The sequence below is a fragment of the Protopterus annectens genome, chromosome 6.part0, assembly GCF_019279795.1.
Source record: "Protopterus annectens isolate FY-2018-M chromosome 6.part0, PAN1.0, whole genome shotgun sequence".
In the NCBI taxonomy this organism is placed as follows: domain Eukaryota; kingdom Metazoa; phylum Chordata; order Ceratodontiformes; family Protopteridae; genus Protopterus; species Protopterus annectens.
Genome location: NC_056737.1, coordinates 1,985,119,045 through 1,985,141,793, shown reverse-complemented (window position 1 = coordinate 1,985,141,793; position 22,749 = coordinate 1,985,119,045). Strand labels below are relative to the sequence as shown.

General features: G+C 40.7%; 1 protein-coding gene across 1 annotated transcript in view; it reads left to right on the top strand.

Annotated features, from left to right (window-relative positions):
- Window positions 1-1,588: 1,588 nt before the first annotated feature.
- The window catches only part of FKBP7 (FKBP prolyl isomerase 7), a 162,597-nt gene continuing 141,436 nt past the window's right edge, over window positions 1,589-22,749 (top strand). Inside the window, exon 1 of the mRNA XM_044075273.1 lies at window positions 1,589-1,922. Within this exon, the coding sequence (XP_043931208.1) occupies window positions 1,705-1,922 (218 nt within the window). The 5' untranslated portion in view covers window positions 1,589-1,704. The remainder of the gene's footprint in view (window positions 1,923-22,749) is intronic.

Here is a 22,749-nt window from a genome sequence, read left to right as displayed (position 1 = left end):
GTGGCCTTTCTTTTGACACTCACATTGCTAAAGTGGTTAGAAAGACCTTCTACATTGCCCACCTGATCATGAAGGGATTCACATCCAGATCTAGTGAGGTCATTGTTCCCCTGTACTCTTCACTTATCAGACCAATGATCGAGTACAATGCCCCATTCGGGATGTATCTCACCAGACATCTGCAGCAATTGGAGAGACCCCAAAAGTTCCTCACCAAAAGGATAAAGGGACTCCAAAATCTGTCATATGCTGCCAGATTGAAGAAACTCCAGCTCTATTCAGTCGCATACCGTCTGCTCAGAGGTGACATGTGCCTGACATACAAGGCCATGTCCAACCCGAATTAATGGACATGCTCCACCTCAAAAAATCCAAATCCACCAAAACCACTAGAGCAAGCGACTTAAACCTTAGCACGGATATAAATAGGACGTGCTGGAGGGATAGATTTATCACTCAGAGACTCCCTATGCTGTGGAATAAAATCCCAGTCCATGTGAGGCAGAGCACCTCGCTGACTCTGTTCAAGAGAAATCTAGACCTGTGGATGGGAGATCGTAGGTTTACCCCGGGAATCATCTCTGTGTCACTGCTGGACAGAGGCACAACAAAGTAATGGGCACAGTATTTTTTCATATAAGGGGTGGCGTAAGCCACAAAAATTTGGGCTAGGCTTATAAATGCCTTAGGGCAGATAGCCTAGTATAAACCTATGAACCTATGATAAAAGGGTCTATACTTAAATTAGTGAGCTTGTCTATTATGCCTGAGTGGGATATTATAGCTTAAATACCTTATCTCTGTTCTGAGAATTCCATTTTGAGTCAAACTGCTTTGTAGAATTGTTAGAAGTTTTGCAAGCACACATTTTTACTAAAAAAAAGTAAGAGGTTAAGTACAGTATAACATTACCAAGTTCATTTTTTTTTTTTTTTTTGCAGTTAGGTCCCTGGCCATTGACATGGGGACTCGTCCATGCCTCTCAACTGTCAAGATTTTTGCAGAATGTCCGAATGTCCAGACTTTTGCCTCACATTTTGGACTGTTTCTCATAAAATCTGTGTTCTTCTGTCAAGTCACTGAGGACTTAAGTCACTAAGTAATGACATACATTTGACTTTATAACCTTCAGAAAATGCATGGTCATGGAAATCCTAGGTATAGTAAAACAGCTTCCTAAAAATACTGAAGTCCTCAGTTAGACAACTAATAAGCACACATTAATCTGTCTGACAGTGATCCTCTTCCCTGGCTCACTTTTAGCATCCTAACTCTTTTAATTACAATCATATAAGTGAAGCCGAGGTACTGAATCTTCAAATGTTGCACATAATTGTCTAAATTTGAAAATAACAAAATGTTTTTTTCATAACTTCACCTACTGTGCATCACCAAATTACTTATTCGTACGAGCTCAGTATAATCACAGAATTTCATTCCGTTGCTGCTCTGCTAATGCACATAAAAAACTGCCTTCCGGTCTTTTACAAGCCGTCATTTTTGCAAGCAGCCAATCAGCATTGAGTAACATCTGGCTCTGGGAACATCTGCTGTGCGAATCCCCGCAGCATCAATAATGTAAGCGACAATAATAGTTTTTGATCTCTGACGTCACGCGGTTGCCACGCGTTCAAAGAGTTGCAAAGCGCTGTAAAAAGCAAAGTATTCATAGCTTTGTGTAGTTTGCATTATTCTTGCAAAATCATGTCATTTATCAGTTTGATACTTTTATTTGTACAGGGTTACAGCCTTGTATTAAGCCAGACAGATGCCAAAACTAGTGAAGAAGTGCAAGGAGAAGAGGTCAAAATTGAAGTGATTCACCTCCCGGAAGGCTGCACTCAGAAGAGCAAAAAAGGAGACTTGTTGAATGCCCATTATGATGGCTTTTTAGCGTCTGATGGATCTCAGTTTTACTGCAGGTATTTTCTGATTTGTTTAAAATTTTTACACAACCTAATTGCGAAGTACTCTTTAGGAGAAAATATAATAACACTTCTTAACCATACATCGTAACTGTCCAGATTTTACGGAATGTACAGGTTTATCCCTCAAACGTGCTGGGCTGTTCCAAATAAAATGCATTGGTTTCTGGTAAAGCACTAAGAATTGAAGTCACTAAATAATGACATACGTTTGAGTTTCAGACTTTATAACCTTCAAAAAATGCATGCTAACACAAATCCTGTTATTTTACAACTAGGTTTACAAGAGTAAGATTTAAAATCTGTCCATTTTTCTGGGCCTTTGTCCACCTATTATTTTAGGCTTTGTCCAGATTTCTTGCACTAAGAAGTTGAGAGGTATGAATGCAGTGCTTCTTTTAGAATTTAAAAATCTGAAAGTGATAGAAAACGTTTGGTGCATTACATTAAACAACTTACAGTGAGTTTATATATATAAACATAATAGCAATATATTTATAATAGCAGAGCAAGAGACAGCGGCTAGGATGTGAGCTTGCCAAGTTCATTGCAAGCAGGAGTTTTTACAAAAAAAAAAACTTACCTGGCATGGTGTTTTACTCGTTAAGTTGTCTGGTGCTAGCACAACACAAACAGAGTCATTTAAGTTTATAAGAAATAAAATATAATCTGTTTTATTTTTCATTTATTTATTTTTTCACATGATAGCTTGAGATTCAAGTGCTGTTCTGACACTAGTATTTGGAGAAAAAACACCCAGCCACTAGGGTTGCACAGTGCTTCTGCTCTGGTCATTATTTGCATGTTTAAGAAAATTCCAAGGTACCCTAATTATAAGGCTTGCCAAGGCAAGAGTTAAAATAATAATAAGATTGGGCATCTCAAACTGCAGACCTCATTCACTTAAAAATATTAGTGTTTGGGGTTGCACATTGGTTTATCTGTTATGTTTGTAATTTTCTTGTAAAGAAAGTTGTATTTAAATTTAATTCTCATAAAGACAGTCAGCTGCTCAGACTTGCAGAACTCTGCATCAGCCAGTGGCTACACCCTTCGTGCATGAGCAGCTGACTATATTTTTCTCCACTTTAATTGTATGTCTGAGGAAAGTAGTTATATAATTTACACATACAGCTATATTCTTCACAGATTACTTATAAAATAAATGTCACTTAAAGCACACACAGTATTCAGATGCAGTAAACACTGTGGTATAATGGCTAAGTTAAATACTGTACTATTAATAAGCATGTGTACTATGCACTATTAGTTGTTGCTGGTGATCTACACTGTATTGTGTTCATTTTCAAAACCAGACAGTTTTTGCTTTCTTTTTGTAACAAGCCTAAATCATTCAGTAAATAAGCTGATGTATGAAGAGCCACATGGTATTGCTTTGCAGGCACGTGCAACTTTTTATATGCAAAATGATTTGGCATTCTCAGCAAGCAGTGAAAAATAGTTTGCTTTCATTTATACAGCTTGGCATAATACACAAGCTAAACTGAGTGAATCTTTCTTGTGTCACAGTCAATAACTGTCCAAAAGTTGCTCTTACTGTCATCATTTTATTGTATCAACTCCATGCACTGAGCACTTAGCACCAGTCAACCCAATCTTCCTGTTCAGCAGTTAGTTGTAGAAGGTGTTGCACTACCAAAGAAATAAAATGATATCTTGCAACATTAACATACAGATATAACCAAAACTTCCCTAGTCTGCATTCTAAAATTCTTAAAAGAATCACAGAGTTTTCTTGCTAAACCTGTAGGTTGCATCTTCAGTTTATTTCTCATCACAGATAAAATATCACCTAGCTTCAAGCATCCCTTAGCAAGCCCCCCCCCCCCACAAAGGTCCCACATACTAATAGTGCCAATCACTACAGGCCTATTGCAAATATTTGCACATTGGCAAAAATCTTTAAAGTGCTTATTTTCTGTCAGGTACTTAAAAAAATGCAGCATGCTCGCCTTTGATGATGGAAGCTCATAAGACTCTGGGTTCAATTCCAGCACAAGTACTTGGATTAATTTTCCAGTACTGTCATTGCAATGCATCATATGGGGGTGCTGCGCTCTTGAGTGTGTCATACTTTATGTGAAACATTAGTCAGAGGTCCCATCTGCTTGACTTGGTGGTAGCTCAGATGGATGTAAAAATATCTCATGGCACTTATCAAAAAAAGAGTAGTGGAAGTTTCCTAGTGCTGTGGCCAAATTTCAGCTGGAAAGAGGATACTGGCCTAGTGGGACTAACGGTCATCAAATAATAAATAAATAAAATATGGTCTCTTGTTGACATGCAGCATGACTTTCATTCCAAATCTAATATCTGTTTACCCTAACTTCTTAAATGTACTCCAGTATGGAAATGGGCTATTAACAGATTCTAGTTTCTTAATTTAAAAAGGACTTTTGAAACAGTTATAAGACAAAATATAACACTGTACATAGCAAACTATCTTATTATAGATTTTCTTCCTAAGTGTATTGGGATGGTCCAAACATTTCTTAAGTTAATAGAACCTTCTCTGTTTCCAGCTGAAATTACCTCTCTGAAATTGCAAGTCTAGCTTTAGTGGTACCTCAGGGCTCCATACTCGACTCTTCACTCTTCTTATTACACATACGTTACTCAGGGATGTATGTCACATAAACATTACCATGTATGCACAGGAAATCTTAAAGAATGGTACTGTACTGCAGCTGTGTGTGACATCTGTAAATGCACATGCTTAGCACATGCACATATGCTGCAGACATGTGGCTGCATTGTGATACAGTAGTTAAGATCTTTGCGTCAGAGCTCCAGAGTTCAATCCTGATCTCTAGACACTGTCTTTCTGACATTTCATTCTCTTCCCATGTCTTTGCTGGTCTCCTCCTGGCATTCCAGTTCTATTCACTCCTTAACAAAATGATGCTTGATCAGGTATTTCAAAAGCTGCCAGTATATATTTTGCATTTATCTTTGCCGTTGTCTACTGAGTCCAAGGTAGACCACTTCATTTTCCAGTTATAACGATTAAAGTACATTAAATTAAATGTGTATATGTAAGGCATCTGTTTTAAATGCTGTTCTCCTTCATCTCGGTTAATTTTAGGTACGTGCATATAAAACTACTTTTTCAGTTGACCAGCTCTTCTATACAAATTAAGACCATCTTTGTTAGTTTAGGAACATGCATAAAGTGCTACGGTTTTTTAGATTACAGACTTCTGTTTATGCTGAGTCCATTAGTTTTGTTAATGTCTTTTATTAAAGCTGAAACTTCATATTCATATTATGCTGGATTCTGATGCTTTTATGCAACTGCAAAAATTAAACAGACTCACAAATATACATAAACCCTCACTGCAGGTGTATCATTTTAAAGAGACACTGTTGTATCCTTGAGTTGTGAAAAATAATGTGTAACTTTACTACCGATACTTCTGGCTCAAACTGTTGCATAATAGTTTCAGTTTTTTGCTCCTAGTAGGCAATTTCAGTGTATTACAGTGGTACAGACTCACGCTGGGTGATCTTGTTCAGGTAGGTTTTGATTTGCTGCACATTTATTCACTGATTATGCGGCTCTAGCAATGTGAGCCTGTTTGGAGACGTCATTATTCTGCTGTTGTCAGTAGTCTTACAGGGTGTAGCTTAGGGAGCTGCTGCAGCATTCTGTTGTCCATAATGCACCAGAAATAATCCATTGTTCTAGTGTTTATGCATTGCTCAGTTTATTGCACATGGCTTACTTTACAAAACATAGAGTAAGACTATCTTTTAGAGCTGTCTTCTGGGTGGAGGATTTGGATAATAATGGATATGGAGCCATGGAGGCACAGAATATGAGCAGTGTGCCTGTTAATTTTAAACACACATTAAAAAGATAGAAATCTATTAAGCTTCATTTTCTGACTGAATTGTCTGCAGTATGCATGTCTCTCTTCTGTAAATTTGTATCTGTGGCCAGTCATGTTAATTCTTTGAGGTGGCATAATAAAGCACAGATGTTATAAAGATTGCTGTTGGGCTGTAACCAGGAATCTAGACTACACTGGATGGCAAAATGGAAGGTCTTACTACCTACTACTATGGGGGAATGTGGTATTCCAGATTTTAACCAATATGCAAAAAAGATTGTGTTGCATTAATAACTGTAGGCTAAAGTGTCCTTATTGCCTGTCTTGGCTTTAACTTGAGGTAGTTTCAGTTCACAAATTTCCTGTCAAATGATGGGTACCAGTAGATAGCAGATGTGGTACCTGGGTGGATTGGATAATTGTAATAGAAAATATGTGTTGAGCTTCCCTACCTTGTATGATAGGTTGGAGTTAATGGACAGGATCTGGTGCAACTGTGACTATTGTATTAGAGAGCATATTTTTATTGAACCAAGTAGGTGGAAGGGTATTATCTATCCCAAGCCTATAGGAGAATTATGAAAGCTGCTTGTAAATAAGTGGGATTGATATAACTTTGAGCTGACATTCATTAACTAGACAAACCATCTCACCACAACTGATAGACTAGCACTGTAGTCATTAAATCTACTAAGCAGTGAAACAAATGACTTTTTAAAATATTATTGTGTGGGAGAGTCCTCCTGCACCCCTCCCCCCACACTCACAGTACTTTATACTGAATAACTCTAAGAGCATGGTGATCTGTATTGAGACCATTTATTTATTTTTTTTTTTTCATGTCAGCTGTTACTAGTAACCTCAGTACTTCTCTGGAAGATCATTTTAATTTTTATTCATTTTTTGAAAATTTACATATGTTATCTTGTACTTGTGGATTAAATCTAACATCAAGAAATGTTTTAGCTTGTTGTTTTATAATAACTAATATGTTGTGAACAGATGGTTACAAGGATATTACTAAGTTATTTTAAGTAATGCTGCATGTGATCTCACAAAATCTAAATTTTCAGGTTAACACACAATTTTCTTTACGTAAGGAGGAAGCTGTTGTAAGCAGCCCCATAATGACATGTAAAAGTTCTTTATTTGTGTATGGCTGCTGTTAGACATGTTACTGAGTATAATGTCTCTTTCTGCTTTTACTTTATTAACACAGTGAAACTTCTGGAGAGAATTCAGAAACTCTTTACATGGCAAAGTAAATGGATTAGAGCTATGTGTTTTCCTAGCTAATTAAACTTTGACATTTAGCCCTGGGTTTTATCTAGTCACCTTCCACTTGTAAACTGTATAACAATGAGCTAGTCATTTAACCTGAGAATGCGTCGTGTCTCCACTGAAATCGTGCCCATTTGGCCTGATTAACAAAATAAATAGTAGATCACATCTCCTGCTATATTCAGTTTATTACAGACTTTATAGGGGTGAACTTCTAACTGTATTTAAATCATGAGCTATGGAGTTGTGTAATGCTTGTTTGGGCATAACATTTAACGAAAATTCCATAAACCCTGAAAAATGGTCATTTATGTTTGTCATTTAAGGCTTTTTCAGCAGTGCTCTGAGATGCTGACATTACATCCCTTTTGTGTGATTCATTGAAATGTTTCCTTTATATCTGTCCCCTATCAAGAACCAATGGCAATCCTGCTCCCCATTGTTTACATTTATTGAATTGTTTCCTATATTTTTAATGCAGTGATCATTTTATTTTCTGCCAGATATTGCAGGTGAAGAATATTTAAGCGAGCTAGACTTCAGTTTCACTGCGGTAATTTCATCTGGCATAAACAGCCTTTTCCTTTGCATCACGATAAGTATATGCTGATTGCCTGCTTTTGGTAGCTGGTGAGTAGGTAGTGTGCCGTGCTTCTGTGCTTCTAAGGACATTTACTTCTTTGTGTCCTTGCCTGCCTGTAAGTGGCCTGACTTTCTCTGTAACTGACTAACCATTACTGTATGAGTTAATAGACATATGATTTATGTTGCCAGTTATGTGTCTTTTATAGCTTTTATAGCTCTGTAGCTTAGGTTCATAGGTGTCTACTAGGCTAATGGTCCTGGAGCCTTTATAAGCCTAGCCCATAGGATTTCTCTGGCATCATGCCGCCCAACATTAGTTCCCAGTGCCTCTATCAAGTAAGGCCACTGAAGTGATCTCCGGAGTGAATTTTCTATTTCCCATCCACTCATTAAGATTTCTCTTGAAGAGGGCCACTGAGGTGCTCTGCTTGACATGTATGACAAGTTTATTCCAGAGCATAGGCAGTCTCTGGTTTAAGGACCTGTCCCTTCAGCATGTTCTGTTGATTGCGGTAATGAGGTTGAGGTCTCTGGAGCATGTGGTGTGGAGGGATTTCTTTAGATGTAGCATATTTAACAGTGCTGGGTCAGACATGGCTTTGTAGGTCAAGCAGAGATCACCTCTAAGCAGGCGATATGCGACAGAGAATAGCTGGAGTTTTTTAAGTCTGTCCATATAGGGCATATGTTTAAGGCCAAGGATCCTCTTTGTGAGGTACATTTGTGGCCTATCCATTTGTTGTAGGTGTCTATAGAGGTACTTGCCAAATGGGGCATTATACTCTCTGATTGGCCTAATGAGGGAAGAGTAGAGGGAGACGATCACCTCTTTCTCCCTAGATGCAAAACCCTTCGTAATGAGATGTGCCACATAGAAGGATTTTCTTACCACAGTGGCAATGTGGTTGTCAAAGGAGAGGTTGCTATCAACCTGTGTTCCCAGATCTCTTATAACGCCTTTAGTGTTCAGTGGACTACCATCGATGTGGTACTTAATGGTCACTGAGTTTTTCCCTAAAGGGAATGACAATGCATTTTTTGGCATTGACCTTAAGGCCATGGTTTTGACACCAGTCATTGGTCTCAGTGAGGCCGTTCTGTAGATTGTCTATGTCATTTGGGGAGTTAATAATGGCTCCCAGCTTGCAGTCGTCTGCAAACCTGGTCAGCCAGAGTCCCTTTGTGTTGGTCTGGACTTCAGAGAAGTAGATGTCAAACAGGAGTGGACCCAGGACCGATCCCTGTGGGACTCCATTTGTGACTGGTCGGCAGTCTGACTTGGAATACGCTACTTTCACAGTATGAGTTCTATCAGTGAACCAGTTTGCCACCCACCACATGATATAAGGGTTAATGCCTGACTTAGTGAGTCTATCTATAATTCCTAAGTGGGGAATGGTATCAAAGGCCCTGGCCAGATCGAGGAAGGCTGTATGAACTACCTTGTCTTCATCCACAGCTCTGGTGACTGACTCAAAGAAGTCGACCAGGTTGAGCAGGCATGATCTACCCTTCACAAAGCCAAATTGCGTGGGGTCCAGAGTTTGGAGATTCCCTATATCCTTATTTATAAGGTCCATGATGATGCGCTCCATAGCCTTACATTTCAGACTCATCACACTAATGGGGCGGTAGTTTCCAGGGTCTGTAGTCACTCTCCTTTATGGAGTGGGATGACTGTAGCAGTGCGCCTTTCAGCAGGGACAAAGCCTAAAGTGAAGCTGCGATTGAACAGGGTACACAGGTGTGGTGTTAGTTCACATTGTGTTTGCACATGTTTGCGCTTGTTTAAGTTGTTTAAGCTCCTCAGATCCCATTTTGGTGTCCTGCAGGCCTACAAGAGCAGCAGAAAGGAGAAAGAGAAACTTTGGGAAACTTTAAATATCTCAGTTTTACTTTATTCTTGAATATATTGCTTACTGCCCTTTATTTCAGTCATTTTTAGTTATATTGCATTTAAGTCAACTGCATTTACTGTACTTTAGCTACTCACTCAAGTGTGCTAGCCTGCATTGTGATTTAATGTGTTTTAATTGCTATTTTAAGTGTATTTTCTGAGCTAAGCTAAAAAACAAAAAAAGTTCTAGCTCGTTTGCTTGTTTTCCCACCTTTTTCTGTAACTAGAATAATCCAGATACAGATTTGCTGTATTCAGGACTGTATTGTTGTCTCTGAGTGCCCCAGACCTTTCTGTGATAGAGGGAAGCCTTTCTGCTTATCAGTGGGAGTGGTAAGCACTAGATAGCCTATCTACTGCAAGAGGAGTGGTTTCTATCTCAGAAATTGTAGCTTATTGGCCGTTTGGGCAGCATTCCTATCCCTTTTAATTTTCTTCCTTAAAACCCTGTGTTTGCATGGGTTTTCATACCATGCAGCGCCGCTAAGCTAGGGTAAACTATTACCGATGCCTGAAAGTCTACTCTTCAAATTTCCCTTAGATCTTGTTAGTTCTCTTCTCTGTTGCACTTTAACTAGCTTATTAAGTCTAGCACTTCATTCATCTTCTTGTAGCAATTATTGTGCACACAAACTGCTACCAGCACTGAACTTTCCATAAGGAAAACAGCTTCAGTACTTACTAATTGCCCACCCCTCCAGGCATGTCCAAAGGTCAGTTCCCTATGCTTTCTCCTATTAACCTGGTCATCCTGAGGCAATGTAGCAACTGCCTCATGTACACTGACAACCCTTTACTGTTACCTCCCAACACTCTGACTTATGAGAGATGCACCTATATTTCAAAATTGGAAGCCACGCACTCTCCAGCCAAGACTGGAATAGCCATTCAAGAGGAGAAGGTCAACACTTGCACCACACCACATGGAACGCATAGCCCTCCAGAACATCAACCATCACAGCTCTCACATAAAAACACAAACCACACACCCACCTTCATGGAGGCTCTCAATAGAAATCTCCCCAAACAGCAGAGACCTCCAAGGCAGAAACGCACTCGACCATCACAACACAGCACAAACCACATGACGCATAGCCCACCTAGACAGTGTCCCACTCAACCAATGCCCCAAAGGCAAAACAGCTTGCCCAATACACTAGTCATAGGTGATTCAATAGTGAGGCACACTGATGTCCTTCTCACTAGGTTGAATAATGAGAAGGTAAACAGACAGCTGCCTGTCGGGCACCAGGATCCGTCACATAACGCATGCACTTAGGTCACTCCACAACAGGTACAAATATGACTCTGTCATTGTTCATGTCAGTGTGAATAACCTGAGATGTACTGCTTTGGACTACATGAAAAGAGACATGGAGGAGCTCTTGGATCATGTAGCCCAGGCGGATATGACCCTAGCCCTGAACAGTATCCTATCGTTACCCAGAATGATAACACAGTACAAGCAGAAGATGATTGACTTCAATAATTGGCTAAGTTTCTGGTGTCATTCTAAGGGGATCCAGTATCTGCCTGGGATGACATGATTGACAGACCTCAATGCTTCACCAGAGACAGCCTGCATCTGTCACCCCCAAGGATTCCGGATACTGGCCAAGGCTGTTGCCACCCCTATAGTGCCTTTTTTTAGGCAATGTTCTAAAGACCAAATTACCACTGTAGCACCTACAAGTAAATGCAATCTGAGGGTCATGCTATTCAATGCTAGAGGTCTAAATCTCAAGATGCACTCACTCGAAACACTCCTCAAAATGGAGAACATCGACATATGTTCAGTAACAGAGACCTGGTTCAAAGCAGCAGAAAGCACCCCTGCAATACCAGGCTACAATTCATTCCATACCTTTCGGCTCCAGAACTTGGACCGAAGCTCTAAAAGAGGTGGTGTCTCCATATTCATAAAGGATATACACACCTCCAGACTAGTAGCTCAACATAACGCATCAGAGATACATCAGGTACAAGTAACACTGGGTAAAACAGCGACTCAAGTTGTAGCCTGATACAGATCCCCTACCATATCCCAAAACTCTCACTCCACGTTCCTAAGCACCCTGGAAAATATTAAGGTCCAACACCCTCATACTGCACGACTTCAACTACCCCTCCATTAACTGGGAAAACTACTCATGTACCAATGCACTTGCCCAACAGTTCCTGGAATTCATTAATTCCAATGCCCTGGATCAGCTCATTCTTAACCCCCCCAGAGGTAGCAACATCCTTAACCTGGTTATTGCTAACATGGGTGACTGTTGCCCTACACCATTAGTTAATGCCTTCCTGGTGAGATCTGACCACAAACTAATCACCATGGACATCCACATCCTACCCACACCCTCAGCAAAGGTAACCACCATGAAAAACCTCTCCAAAGCCAACTTTAGGCTTCTAAAAACAGAGGTGGCTAACTTCACGGCGCCCATGCAAATGGAGAATAGGTGCATGACTGCTGAATCATACACCAATGCACTCTGCGAACACGGGCACAAATGCATGAAACTGGCCATGCCCAACAGAACCAAGATGCGCTCCACCAAAAAAAGGAAACCAGTCTGGTGGTCCCCTGTCATAAACAAACTCTACAACAGAAGGAGGAAACTGTTGCAGAAAAAGGTGAAGTCCCAAACATCCCTTGTTAGCCTCAACAAAAGGTTGAGATCCCTCATCAAATCCTCTAAAGCTAGCTATGAAAATAGAATTGCAGCAGATACTAAAGACAACCACAAGGCCTTCTATAGTTATGTCAAGAACCTGCATGGCAATACCCAGATCTGCTCTGAGCTACTGCACAATGGTACCTCCTATACTGAGCCAACTGATATTGCCAACATACTGGCCAACAGATTCAGTGCCAACTTTAGCTGCCCCCCCCCCCAAGGGACCAACCACAATACCAGACGAATATCAGGTGCCCAATATTACTGCTGCACAGGTTAAAACCGCACTGTCCAAGACCAAGAATATAGCTTCCATGGGACCTGACAGTATCCGTGGCTTGTAGGCATGTTCAGTGATTTCCATTGTTTTGTGCCTTTTTCATCATGGTTCACTTAATTTTGTCCCTGCGGTTGAAATCTGTGATTCTGATAGTGATCATGTCTCTAACCATTCAGATAATTGTTAGTAGTAATATGTATTCAGTAAATATTATGTGTTTTAAGTTGAAATGTAGACTTGGCCAGCAGTTAAAACCTACCAGCTTTCTCCAGTACCCCACCAACTAGATAAGTTATGTCTACTGTCAAGTGTGATTTACATATGTATGGGTATATTTATGTATTTATTAGTTTGGAAACTGTGGGGCGGCCACGGTGGTGCAGTGGTTAGCATTGCCGCCTCACAGCAAGAGGTTCTCCAGTTCGATCCTTGGCTGGGGTGCCTTCTGTGCGGAGTCTGCATGTCCTCCCTGTGGTCGCGTGGGTTTCCTCCGGGTGCTCCGGTTTCCTCCCACATCCCAAAGACATGCTGCAGGTGGATTGGACACTCTAAATTGGCCCTAGGTGTGCGTGTGAGTGTGCCTTCTGTGGAAGGTTGGGCACCGGGCTGGCAACTCGACACCGTAAAACTCCACTGCCATTCAATGTGCGGACAAGGTGATCCGCTGTGGCGACCCCTAACCGGGAAAAAGCCAAAAGAAGAAGAAGAAGAAGATTAGTTTGGAAACTGTGTGCTCACACTAGTCTTACTGAACAGGTCTGACTCAAGAGGTTTAAGGATACAACCAATCTGAAACCAGATGTAATGCTATGTACAAAGAAGAAGATACACTATTATGAATGCAGTGGATATATCACTAGTGATTTTTAGAGACTGGAAAACTGAAACAACTGCACAGCAAGTTTTAGCAACATTGTATTGTATGGACAAAATGAATATTGATGTGGTTATTATGTGTCTATATTATATTGTTGACAGGTGAAAATGTCGACTCTCACTTCTTCAACACCAAAATGTCGAACTACAAAATTAGCGAACGGCCAAACCACCAATTTCTTTCCAAACACCAATGGCATACATAAACAAATATATTTAAGTGGGGGGCTTCACCCCCACACCCCCCTAACTAAATATTGTAACTCCAAGACCACACTACAGTTAGGGAAAGGCCAGGTGTAAGAGAATGGCCAACCGATTTCTTTTTCGTTGGATAGAAATCTGTGATTTGGCCGTTCGCTAATTTTGTAGTTCAACATTTTGGTGTTGAACAAGTGAGAGTCGACATTTTCACCTGTCGACAATATAATATAGACCCGGTTATTACAACGTATTTTTGGAATGTTGCAAGATTTCTTTGTGTGCAGTATTTGAAGGTGGCAATTGTTGAGCAATTAATGAGCTGATTCCTGTAGCCAAGGGTAGGGGGGTTGATTCCTTCTATCTCCATTTACCTACTGTTTGGCTTCAAGGAAGTCACTTATTAATTTTACTTTTATTTATTTTTAACATGTGGTTGACTGGGTTTGTTTCACAAGGCCAATGGTAACTTTTCAAAGGAGACACAAGGTGATATCCAAACAGATCCAAGACACCATGGAACTTCCCCTACTCTTTTCAATAAGTTACATGGTGTCTTTTACATCCACGTAAGCTGCCATCAGTTCAGACATATAGGGCCTTGGTTTAATCCTTATATAATATATAATATATATTTCTCTGTATTTTTCTGTTTAGAAAAATCCCTATGGACTTGTTTTTGGAGTGTCCTTTAAATACCATTGCTGGTATTTCTTTGATACTTAGCAGTATTCTTATTATTACCATTGCTGGTATTTTTCTTTATAGTCTCTTCTGTTATTAAAAAAACAAAAAAACAAACAAACAAACAAAAACATTCTCTTATTTGTTCTCCATTACTTATAATTATGCCAGAGAAATCTTCTGATTCCAAAAAAGTGCATGGCCTGCGGCCATAGTATTCTGATTTCAGACACTTATTCAAAATGTGTTTCTTGTTTAGATCTAGCTCACTTTAATTCAGATTGTGACATATGTAAGGCCATCAATCCAAGAGCTCTGATGGACAGAAAAAACAAATTAATTTTATGAAGTTTACTACTCCTAAAAAAGTTGGCAAGAAAGGAAATTCTGTTCATGGAGAATCAAGAAAACAATCCCCGTATCTGACTACTTCTTTGGCTCAAGTATTCGAACCTCCCAGTAAAATGGCTAAAGTATCAGATCTGACCTCTTCAATCTGATATCTCAATTAGAGAAATCTCCTTGGATCCAGTCACCACAACTGTTGCTGGCTCCTGTCTCATTTTTGCTCCCTTCCCCTTTTTTTGGAAAGGTCACCGAGTCAACATTCTAGAACATCTTCTACAGCATCATCCATATGATCATCCAAGAGTCTGACAGAAGCCAGTGTGGACATGATGATGAAGAAATTCCTCACGACGCAGTTTCAAATGGGAGTTCTTCCAACTTTGACACCATTGGGTCTAAAGACCCTTGTCAGTACAACTTCCCCATTACTAGCTCCTTCTCTGATCTGACCTTTGGTTTTGGAGCCATTGGATCCAAAAATCCTGGAGTCATTTTCCTTGGATCTGAAGATGCTGGTATCTTCAACTCTGGTGGTATCTCTGAGTAGCACAGTACCAAGCACTTGAGAGCTGGATAACTCTCAGATCCTTAGCATCAGTGCTGTATCTGGGTTGTTGAAGTCGACTCCAAAGTTGTTGGAGCCATCTTTTACCTCGGATGCTAGATAGCTCGGCTCCAACCCCTTCCTCAAGTAGTCTGCTTTCAGGGTGGAGGAAGCCTATGGTCCATAAGCATGTCTTATCAGATCCATAGGTTTCATTTTCTCCAAGGCATTCTGCGTTCGAGGTAGTGGAGAGAGCTTTCTCTGCTCCAAGAGTTCAAGCTTCTCTTCCCTCTTTGGCTCCAATTACCCAACTCCATTTGACTCTATGTCTGAAGTCTCAGTCAGTTGTGCCCCTGAGACAGCCAGCCTAAACTAGTCTCCAGAACACCCAGCAGGGTATACTAATCTCTTCTGACATTTCTCTGGAGCATCCCATCGAAGAAGTTCCTAAGAAGAGAAAGTGTTAAAGGAGGCACTTGGACTCTCCACAAGAGTCTGTCACAAAAGATACAGATTTTGATGAGGGAAAAGGGTCCCCAAGAGCACCACCCAATGATGTCTCATTTGGAGGCATCCTAGAACTCCTAAAATAAAGGGGTCATTGGTCCCCAGACAACCCTTCACAAGAGGATTCAGTATTCCTGGAGGCTTTTGGAGCTGGCCTGTCTACCTCCTGGGTGATTCCATCCGCTGTTGATCTGATTGATTTGACCTCTTGAAGGGAGTAGAAGGAGCCTGATACCCATCCAGCCTATCCTTAAGAAACCAGATAGGACAGAACATATTAACAAGGTACTAGTTGATGCCATGGTTGTAGTAGCAGTCAGAAAGAAGGAACTAGCAGAGCAAAGTCCCTCTGTCTGTCCCCTAAGAGGGAGTCTATGGTGCTGGACAGATTTGGGAAGCATGTCTGTGCTTCGGCGACTTTTATCCTTCAGTCACTGAACTACTTGGCACATTTCACAAGACTTCAAAGGGATTCAGTTAAGGAACTTTCCAAATCCTTCAATGGGACCATATCCTCTGAGGCAGAGAGCACTATTGCCTTGCAGTTGGCTACCTTTCAGTCCATTTCAAACTTGTCCATGAGCCTTATCTCCCTTGCAGCTGAAGGTATTTCCATCAGAAAACATGCCTGGGTGACTTTGTGGAACCTTTTAAATCATCCTTCGTCAGTGCTCCGTTTGACAGAAGTTCCTTATTTGGTCCCAAAGTAAAAGATGCACTCTCTAGGTGTGAGCAGGAAGGAAAAACCCTGTCTGCTATGGGCATACATTTTTCATCCCCTCAATGGACCTTCTCTAGAAGCCAATGAGGCGGACAGAAAATGTGGTTCAGAAAATCTCAGTTTCATAGGTTCATAGGAAATTACTAGGCTAAAGGCCCAAGAGCCCTTACACTCCTAGTCATGTTAATCCTGAGTTGCCTCAATTGCCCTTGGTTAGATGGATGTAATTTGCAGAGGGAGTCTATGATCAACACCAACTACCCCTGTCCATGAGGGACATGGTTGCCTCCCCCAGGTGAATTTGCAGTCTCTCATCCATTTGTCCAGGTTGTGCTTGAATAGGGTCAGTAAAGAGCTCTACTTCATGTGAATTGGCAGTTTATTCAAGAGTAGTGGCAATCTCTGGGAGATATATCTGTCTGTCCAGCTTGTTCTGTTAATGTCACAGGCTAGGTTAAGATCTCTAGAGTGAGTGACTCTTGTGCCATTTAACTTGTGGATGTGCAGCATTTCCACTAGGGCAGTGTCAGAGACTGCCCTGTAGGCCGCCACAAGTTGCCTGTCAGCAGCCTATATGATACAGAGTACAGTGACAGGGCTTTCAGTCTATTCATGTACGTCATGGTGTGGAGGCCCTATATTTTCTTTGTGAGAAACCTCTGTGGTCTCTCCACCTGCTGCAGGTGTCTAGTGAGGTACATGTAGAAGGGAGCATTGTACTCTATTAATGGTCTGATGAAGGTCAAGTACAGTGAAGTTATAACATCCTTTGACCTGGATCCAATGCCCTTACTTATGAGATGCACAACATAGATTATCCTTAGTTTTAGATGCTATTTTAGCTTCATAATTAGCTTTAGAGGACTTTACAGATTTTTGATTTGCTTGTTCACACTATGGAGGGAATTCTTCATCTGTTGAGTCAGTTCCCTCTTGTTCTTAGACATCAGTTTCTTTCTTTTGTTATATAACCTGTTTATACTTGAGGTCCACCAGGGTGGCTTGTTATTTTTTGAGAGGACCTGTTTTTAATCCAGTCAGGTACAGCCAAGTCTGTACAGGTGCTTAAGTGTTTATACAGGGCATTTGTGTACACCTCTCCATAGGAGTCATTGTTTGTGATTGCAGGGGGTATAAAACTTTTTATACCATTGCTTAGTAGACTATAGATTGCTTTGAAAAAGTTTTTTTTTTTTTTTTGCTCCTGTGGTGGTGACAGGTTCAATAGTTACTTTGAATTAAATTGATTTATTGTCCGACCTTACCAGGGAGGGCATCACACAGGAGGAAGTGCACTGACCCTCCCCACCCTTGTTGATGAGTACTCTGTCTGGGACATTTGAGCCCCTTGTGGAGGTGCAGACCATCTATTCCAGAGCATTTGTATTGACAAAGTCAAGGAACCTCAGGACGAGCATGTTCATGCTCATGTATGTCACCCAGTCAATGGAAGGATAGTTGAAATCTCACATGACTAAGGTGTTGGGCTGTATGTCAAGTGACTCCAGTAAGCCAGGTAGGAGATGTGCTTTTCTTGGTTCATGGTGGGGGACCTGTAGCTAGCAATGATTGCCTGTAGTTAACTGGACAGGGAGTAGTTCGAGAGAGTCATACTGTTTGACTAGTCTCGAGGTGTACTTGGCTTTAATGAAGATGGATATACCTCCACGTTTGGTTCTTCCATGCACATTTTGAGGTCTGAGCATATGGAAGGCATTGTAGCCTTGCAGGGTCAGGGCGTTGTCCGTGACCTTGAACCATGTCTCATTGACTGCACAGATGTCAGCATCTTCCAAGGTGAGGAGTGCTTCCAAGGAGTGCAGTTTCATGTTTAGACTCCTAGCATTAAGCAGCAGAACCTTGAGTTTGTCTCGAGTGGATTTTGTTACATCAGAAATTTTGTTGTTTTGACATTGCCTAAAAAAAGGCACTATGGGGGAGGCAAGTGCCTTTGCCTGTATCTGAATACCTAGTGGAGACAGATGCAGACCATCTCTGGCAAAGCAAAGTGACCTGTCGACCATGTCTTCCCATGCTGACAGATACTGGATCCCCCTGGACTGACACCACAAGCTAAGCCAATTGTTGAAGTGATTCATTTTTTGTTTATTATTGTGGCATCATCCTGGGTGAAGGTAGAATACTGCTTAAGGCTAGGGTCATACCTGCCTGGGAAACATAATCTGAGAGTCAGGTCATGTCTCTCTTTATATAGTCTAGTGGGGTATGTCTCAAGTCATTTACCCCAAGATGGACTAAGACAGAGTCATAATGGCACTTGTTGAGTGATTTAAGTGCATATGTGATTTGACAGATCCTGGCACCTGATAGGCAACTGACCATGATCTTATCCTTGTCTATCCTGGTGAGGTGGACATCTGTGTGTCCCTTCCAAGAACCATGTGGAGACAGTTCCCCCAGGGGCAGAGGGAGGAACTCTAATGGAATACGCTGTCCCCATGCCAGAGGTGGTCTGCATAACCAGGGATCCAGAGATACCTTCTCTGACAGGTCCTGTCAGCGCTCATGAAAGGAGGCCCGACTGTCCATCTCTGGAGGCAGTTGGGGGTAGTTTATTCCTACACCAGAGAGCCTGGCTAGAGATTACAAAAGATTCATGAGTGTGGAGGGTAATATCCAAAGGTTATATAATACCATTTTCCCATCTAAGCCTGCAAGTAATAAACAAAATCCCTGATGTTTCACCCAATCAGAGGGAAGCAGCAGCAAAAGAAATAAACAAGCTACTAGAAAAAAAGTCATCCAAGAGATCCCCCAAACCAGAAAGAGTCCGGAACTTATTCTGAAGCTCAGCAAACTAAATCAATCAGTTCAGTACATGATGTTCCGGATGGTCATGTTTCAGTCCATTCTGCCTTTTCTGCACTAGATGACTGGATGTGCTTGATAGATTTTCAGGATGTGCATCATCACATAAAAATGAACAGACAGTCCAGGAGATATCTACACTTCCAGCTGGGAGCCTGTCATTACCATTTCAGAGCTCTGCCCTTTGGTCTCATGACAGCCCTCAGGGTGTTTATCAAGTGTATGGCAGTAGCAGCAGCTCACTTAAGACTGTAGGGATTCCAGATGTTTCTATATTTGGATGACTGGCTCATAACCACACTGACCAGGCATCTTCTGAGTCAAGCTCAAGACTACGTACTCCAGTTATTCTCTCGCTTGTAGATTTCAGTCAGTCACAACAAATTTCATCTCAAACCAGCACAGATATTAGAATTCATTAATGCCTTACCCAATACAGTCAGTCATAACAGCTTCTCTCCCTCTGTCCAAAGTTCAATCTTTTCAGGTCCAGGTCAAAAAGATCATTCAGAATTCTTCTTTTCAGCTTGACTGATCCTCCAAGCCTTGGAATCCATGTCAGCGGCAATCATTCTGGTTCTGCTGGTGGGATACCATATGAGATTTCTTCAGTGGACACTCGCAACTCAGTGGTCCATTTTCCATCAACCATTGTCCAGTCAGGTCAAAATAACACAAGCTTGCAAGAATTATCTTTTATGGTGGATACACTCCATTCAAGTACAAGAAGGTTGTCCCTTTGTTCTTCCCCAACCCAAGGCCACAGTGACTACAGAAACCTCCTAGACTGGGTGGGCGGAGGGCAGTTCTTGGGAAAGATAGTCCAAGGCACCTGGTCTCCCAAGAGGCTAACTTGCATATGAATGTCCTGGAAATCAGAGCTGTTCTCCTAGCATTGCAGGCCTTTCAAGACACTCTCCCCAATGGGACTATAGGAATTCAGATGGACAATATGTCAGTGGTCTGGTACATCAACAAAGGAGGAACCAAATCTTACCCCCTTTGTCTAGAAGCTATGAGAGTATGGCAATGGGCGATCTCATCCAACTAATTTCCAGTAGTAACACAAATTCCAGGGAAGTCTAATGTGATTGCAGAAATGTTAAGCAGGTCTATTCTAACGCCTTATATGTGGTCCCTCATTATGAAGGCGACAGAGAGGATTTTCTGACAGTGGGGCCAACCATGCTGCAATCTCTTTACATCTCCCCTTAAAAAACAAGTGCAGAAGGTGGTTTCTCCTGAATCCCCCCTATGGGGGAATCACCGAGGGACACTCTACTTCATGATTGGCCTTCTGGTCTCCTTTACATGTGCCCCCTGTTACCCTTAATTCCCAAATCTCTTAAAAAGCATCTCAATTAAAGACTACAGTTATTCTCTTTACCTCTTACTGGCCTTGTCAGATTAGGTTTCCCTTTCTTTGGCCTCATCTTCTTCATCTACCCTGGATCCTGGATCCAAATCCAGACCTACTGTCTCATCCGACAGACATGACTCATCTGGACATTCCAGGCCTAAAACTGACCACATGGTTTCTCCAGTTCAGTTGATTGCTAGGCAACCCAGGCTCTCCTCCCATGTCTGTCACATTCTTTTACCATCCCACAAAGCTTCCACTAAGAAACTTTGCAAAAGAAAATAGAAAAGATTTGTTGTTTGGGCACAGCAAAAGAATTTAGACCCCTTTGCTAGTTTGTAAAAGTACAATTAGCTGCCATTTCAGATATTCACATATGAGTACATAACTCAGTGTTATCATTCTCCAAACTTTGCAAAGCCTTTCTAAGAAGAACTTTTCTACTTAGACCTCCTTTAAAAGATCCCACTCCTCCTTGGGATTTAAACATTGTTTTGCAAATTTTAACACATCCTCCATATGAACCATTAGCTAAGTGTGAACTAAAATTCTTGACCTGGAAAACTATCTTTTTAGTTGCTATTACCTCTGCCAGAAGAACCAAAGCAAAAATTGGCTTAGAACCAACAAAACGAGGAACAGAAAATGTTCTATAGAGCAGCATGTAAGGAGTCAACAGTATTATAAATGAGTGCTTTCTTTTATTTTATACCAAGAACTTAGTTGTTTTGAACATGTGATTTTTTTGGTACTATTTTTAAATGTGGACACTTGATTCAGTAGTCAGATCTGAAGAAGTTCTTGGTGTGAAATAAGTAAAAGAACGAAAGCACTAACTTACAGTACTGTTGACTCTTTATGTGCTGCTTTATAGAATGATTTTTCCTGTTCCTCTGCCAGAAGAGTGTTGAAGTATGGCCTTCCTGATTTGGAAACCAAGACAAATGTGGTGGCCGATGATAAACACGGGTCCTTTTGTGACAAAGAAACCAGAAATTTATTCAACAGGGCCATGATTTGTGGCTTTATTGAGGCCACCAATGAGGTGAGAAATATCCTCCAGTGGAACTGGTAGAATTTTACAATAACACAATATCTGGGCTTATGTTTAGGTAACAGCCCCACTATGGTTTTTAGAACAGGGTCTAATTTAAAAAAAGATTTTTGAAAAAGGTAGTAAAAGCAGGTTTAACTCTAATTTGTCTTCTAATGGCATGCTCAAATGCAGTGCATGTGTCCAGTGTAGATGAATTGCAGAAGGGGTGAACTTTGTGGTATCCTGTCTATCCAAACTGCAAATTCAACTGCAACATCAAAGGAGTCATTTATTTAGCACAATGTGTTACATGTCATATGTTTTATGTTGGTAAGACTTTAACTGATTTAAAAGCTAGGATTAACAACAGTAATGCACTATACAAATATTCCAATGATTGTCAAAATGTATTTTCTTTGTTTTGAAGAAAGTTCCATTGTTTGATTGGGGGGGGGGGTAATTGGGAGGTTTATGCTGAAAAAGGTGAACGGTTTTGGCAAGTGTTGTTGGATGACACTAACCTCTTGGGCATTAATGACAGGGTGTCCTTCAACAGTCTTTTGTTTTTCAGAAAGATGTGTATTTAACTGCTTGGTGATTATTGTCTGATGAATTTTACCTTACTTGTAGTGGACAAAAGTACTTATGAATTATTGGTGTATGTTGCACTTTCATTGGAGTCTGCTTTTTGTTTTTTGAAAAAAAAATTAGGGAATTAATACAGACATAGTGATTTAGGTGATGTAATTCAAGGGCAAGAAAAGGAAAAGTAGGAGCAGATGTGAAACCTTTTTGTCAAGTAATGGAAAAATCAGTCTGACAATAGGCAGGGAAGGGATATATAGTTATAGAACAACAGGGATAAAACCAGAAATTGATTTTACAATATTTTCAACAACTTTAAGGCAGGTTAAATACTAAGAATTTAATAGCACATTTTTCAGATCATATTTCAATAATGTCGACATTTGGAGACCAGAGTAACATAATATAGGTAAGTGTTTGAAAAGATTAACATGTATATGAGCAGAATAAAGTCTGAATTGTTTAAAGAACATAGGGAAATGATTGCATTGTATAGGAAATGGATAGAGCACTAGAGAAATTATAAAAGCAAATTATGTACAACTTTAAAATGAA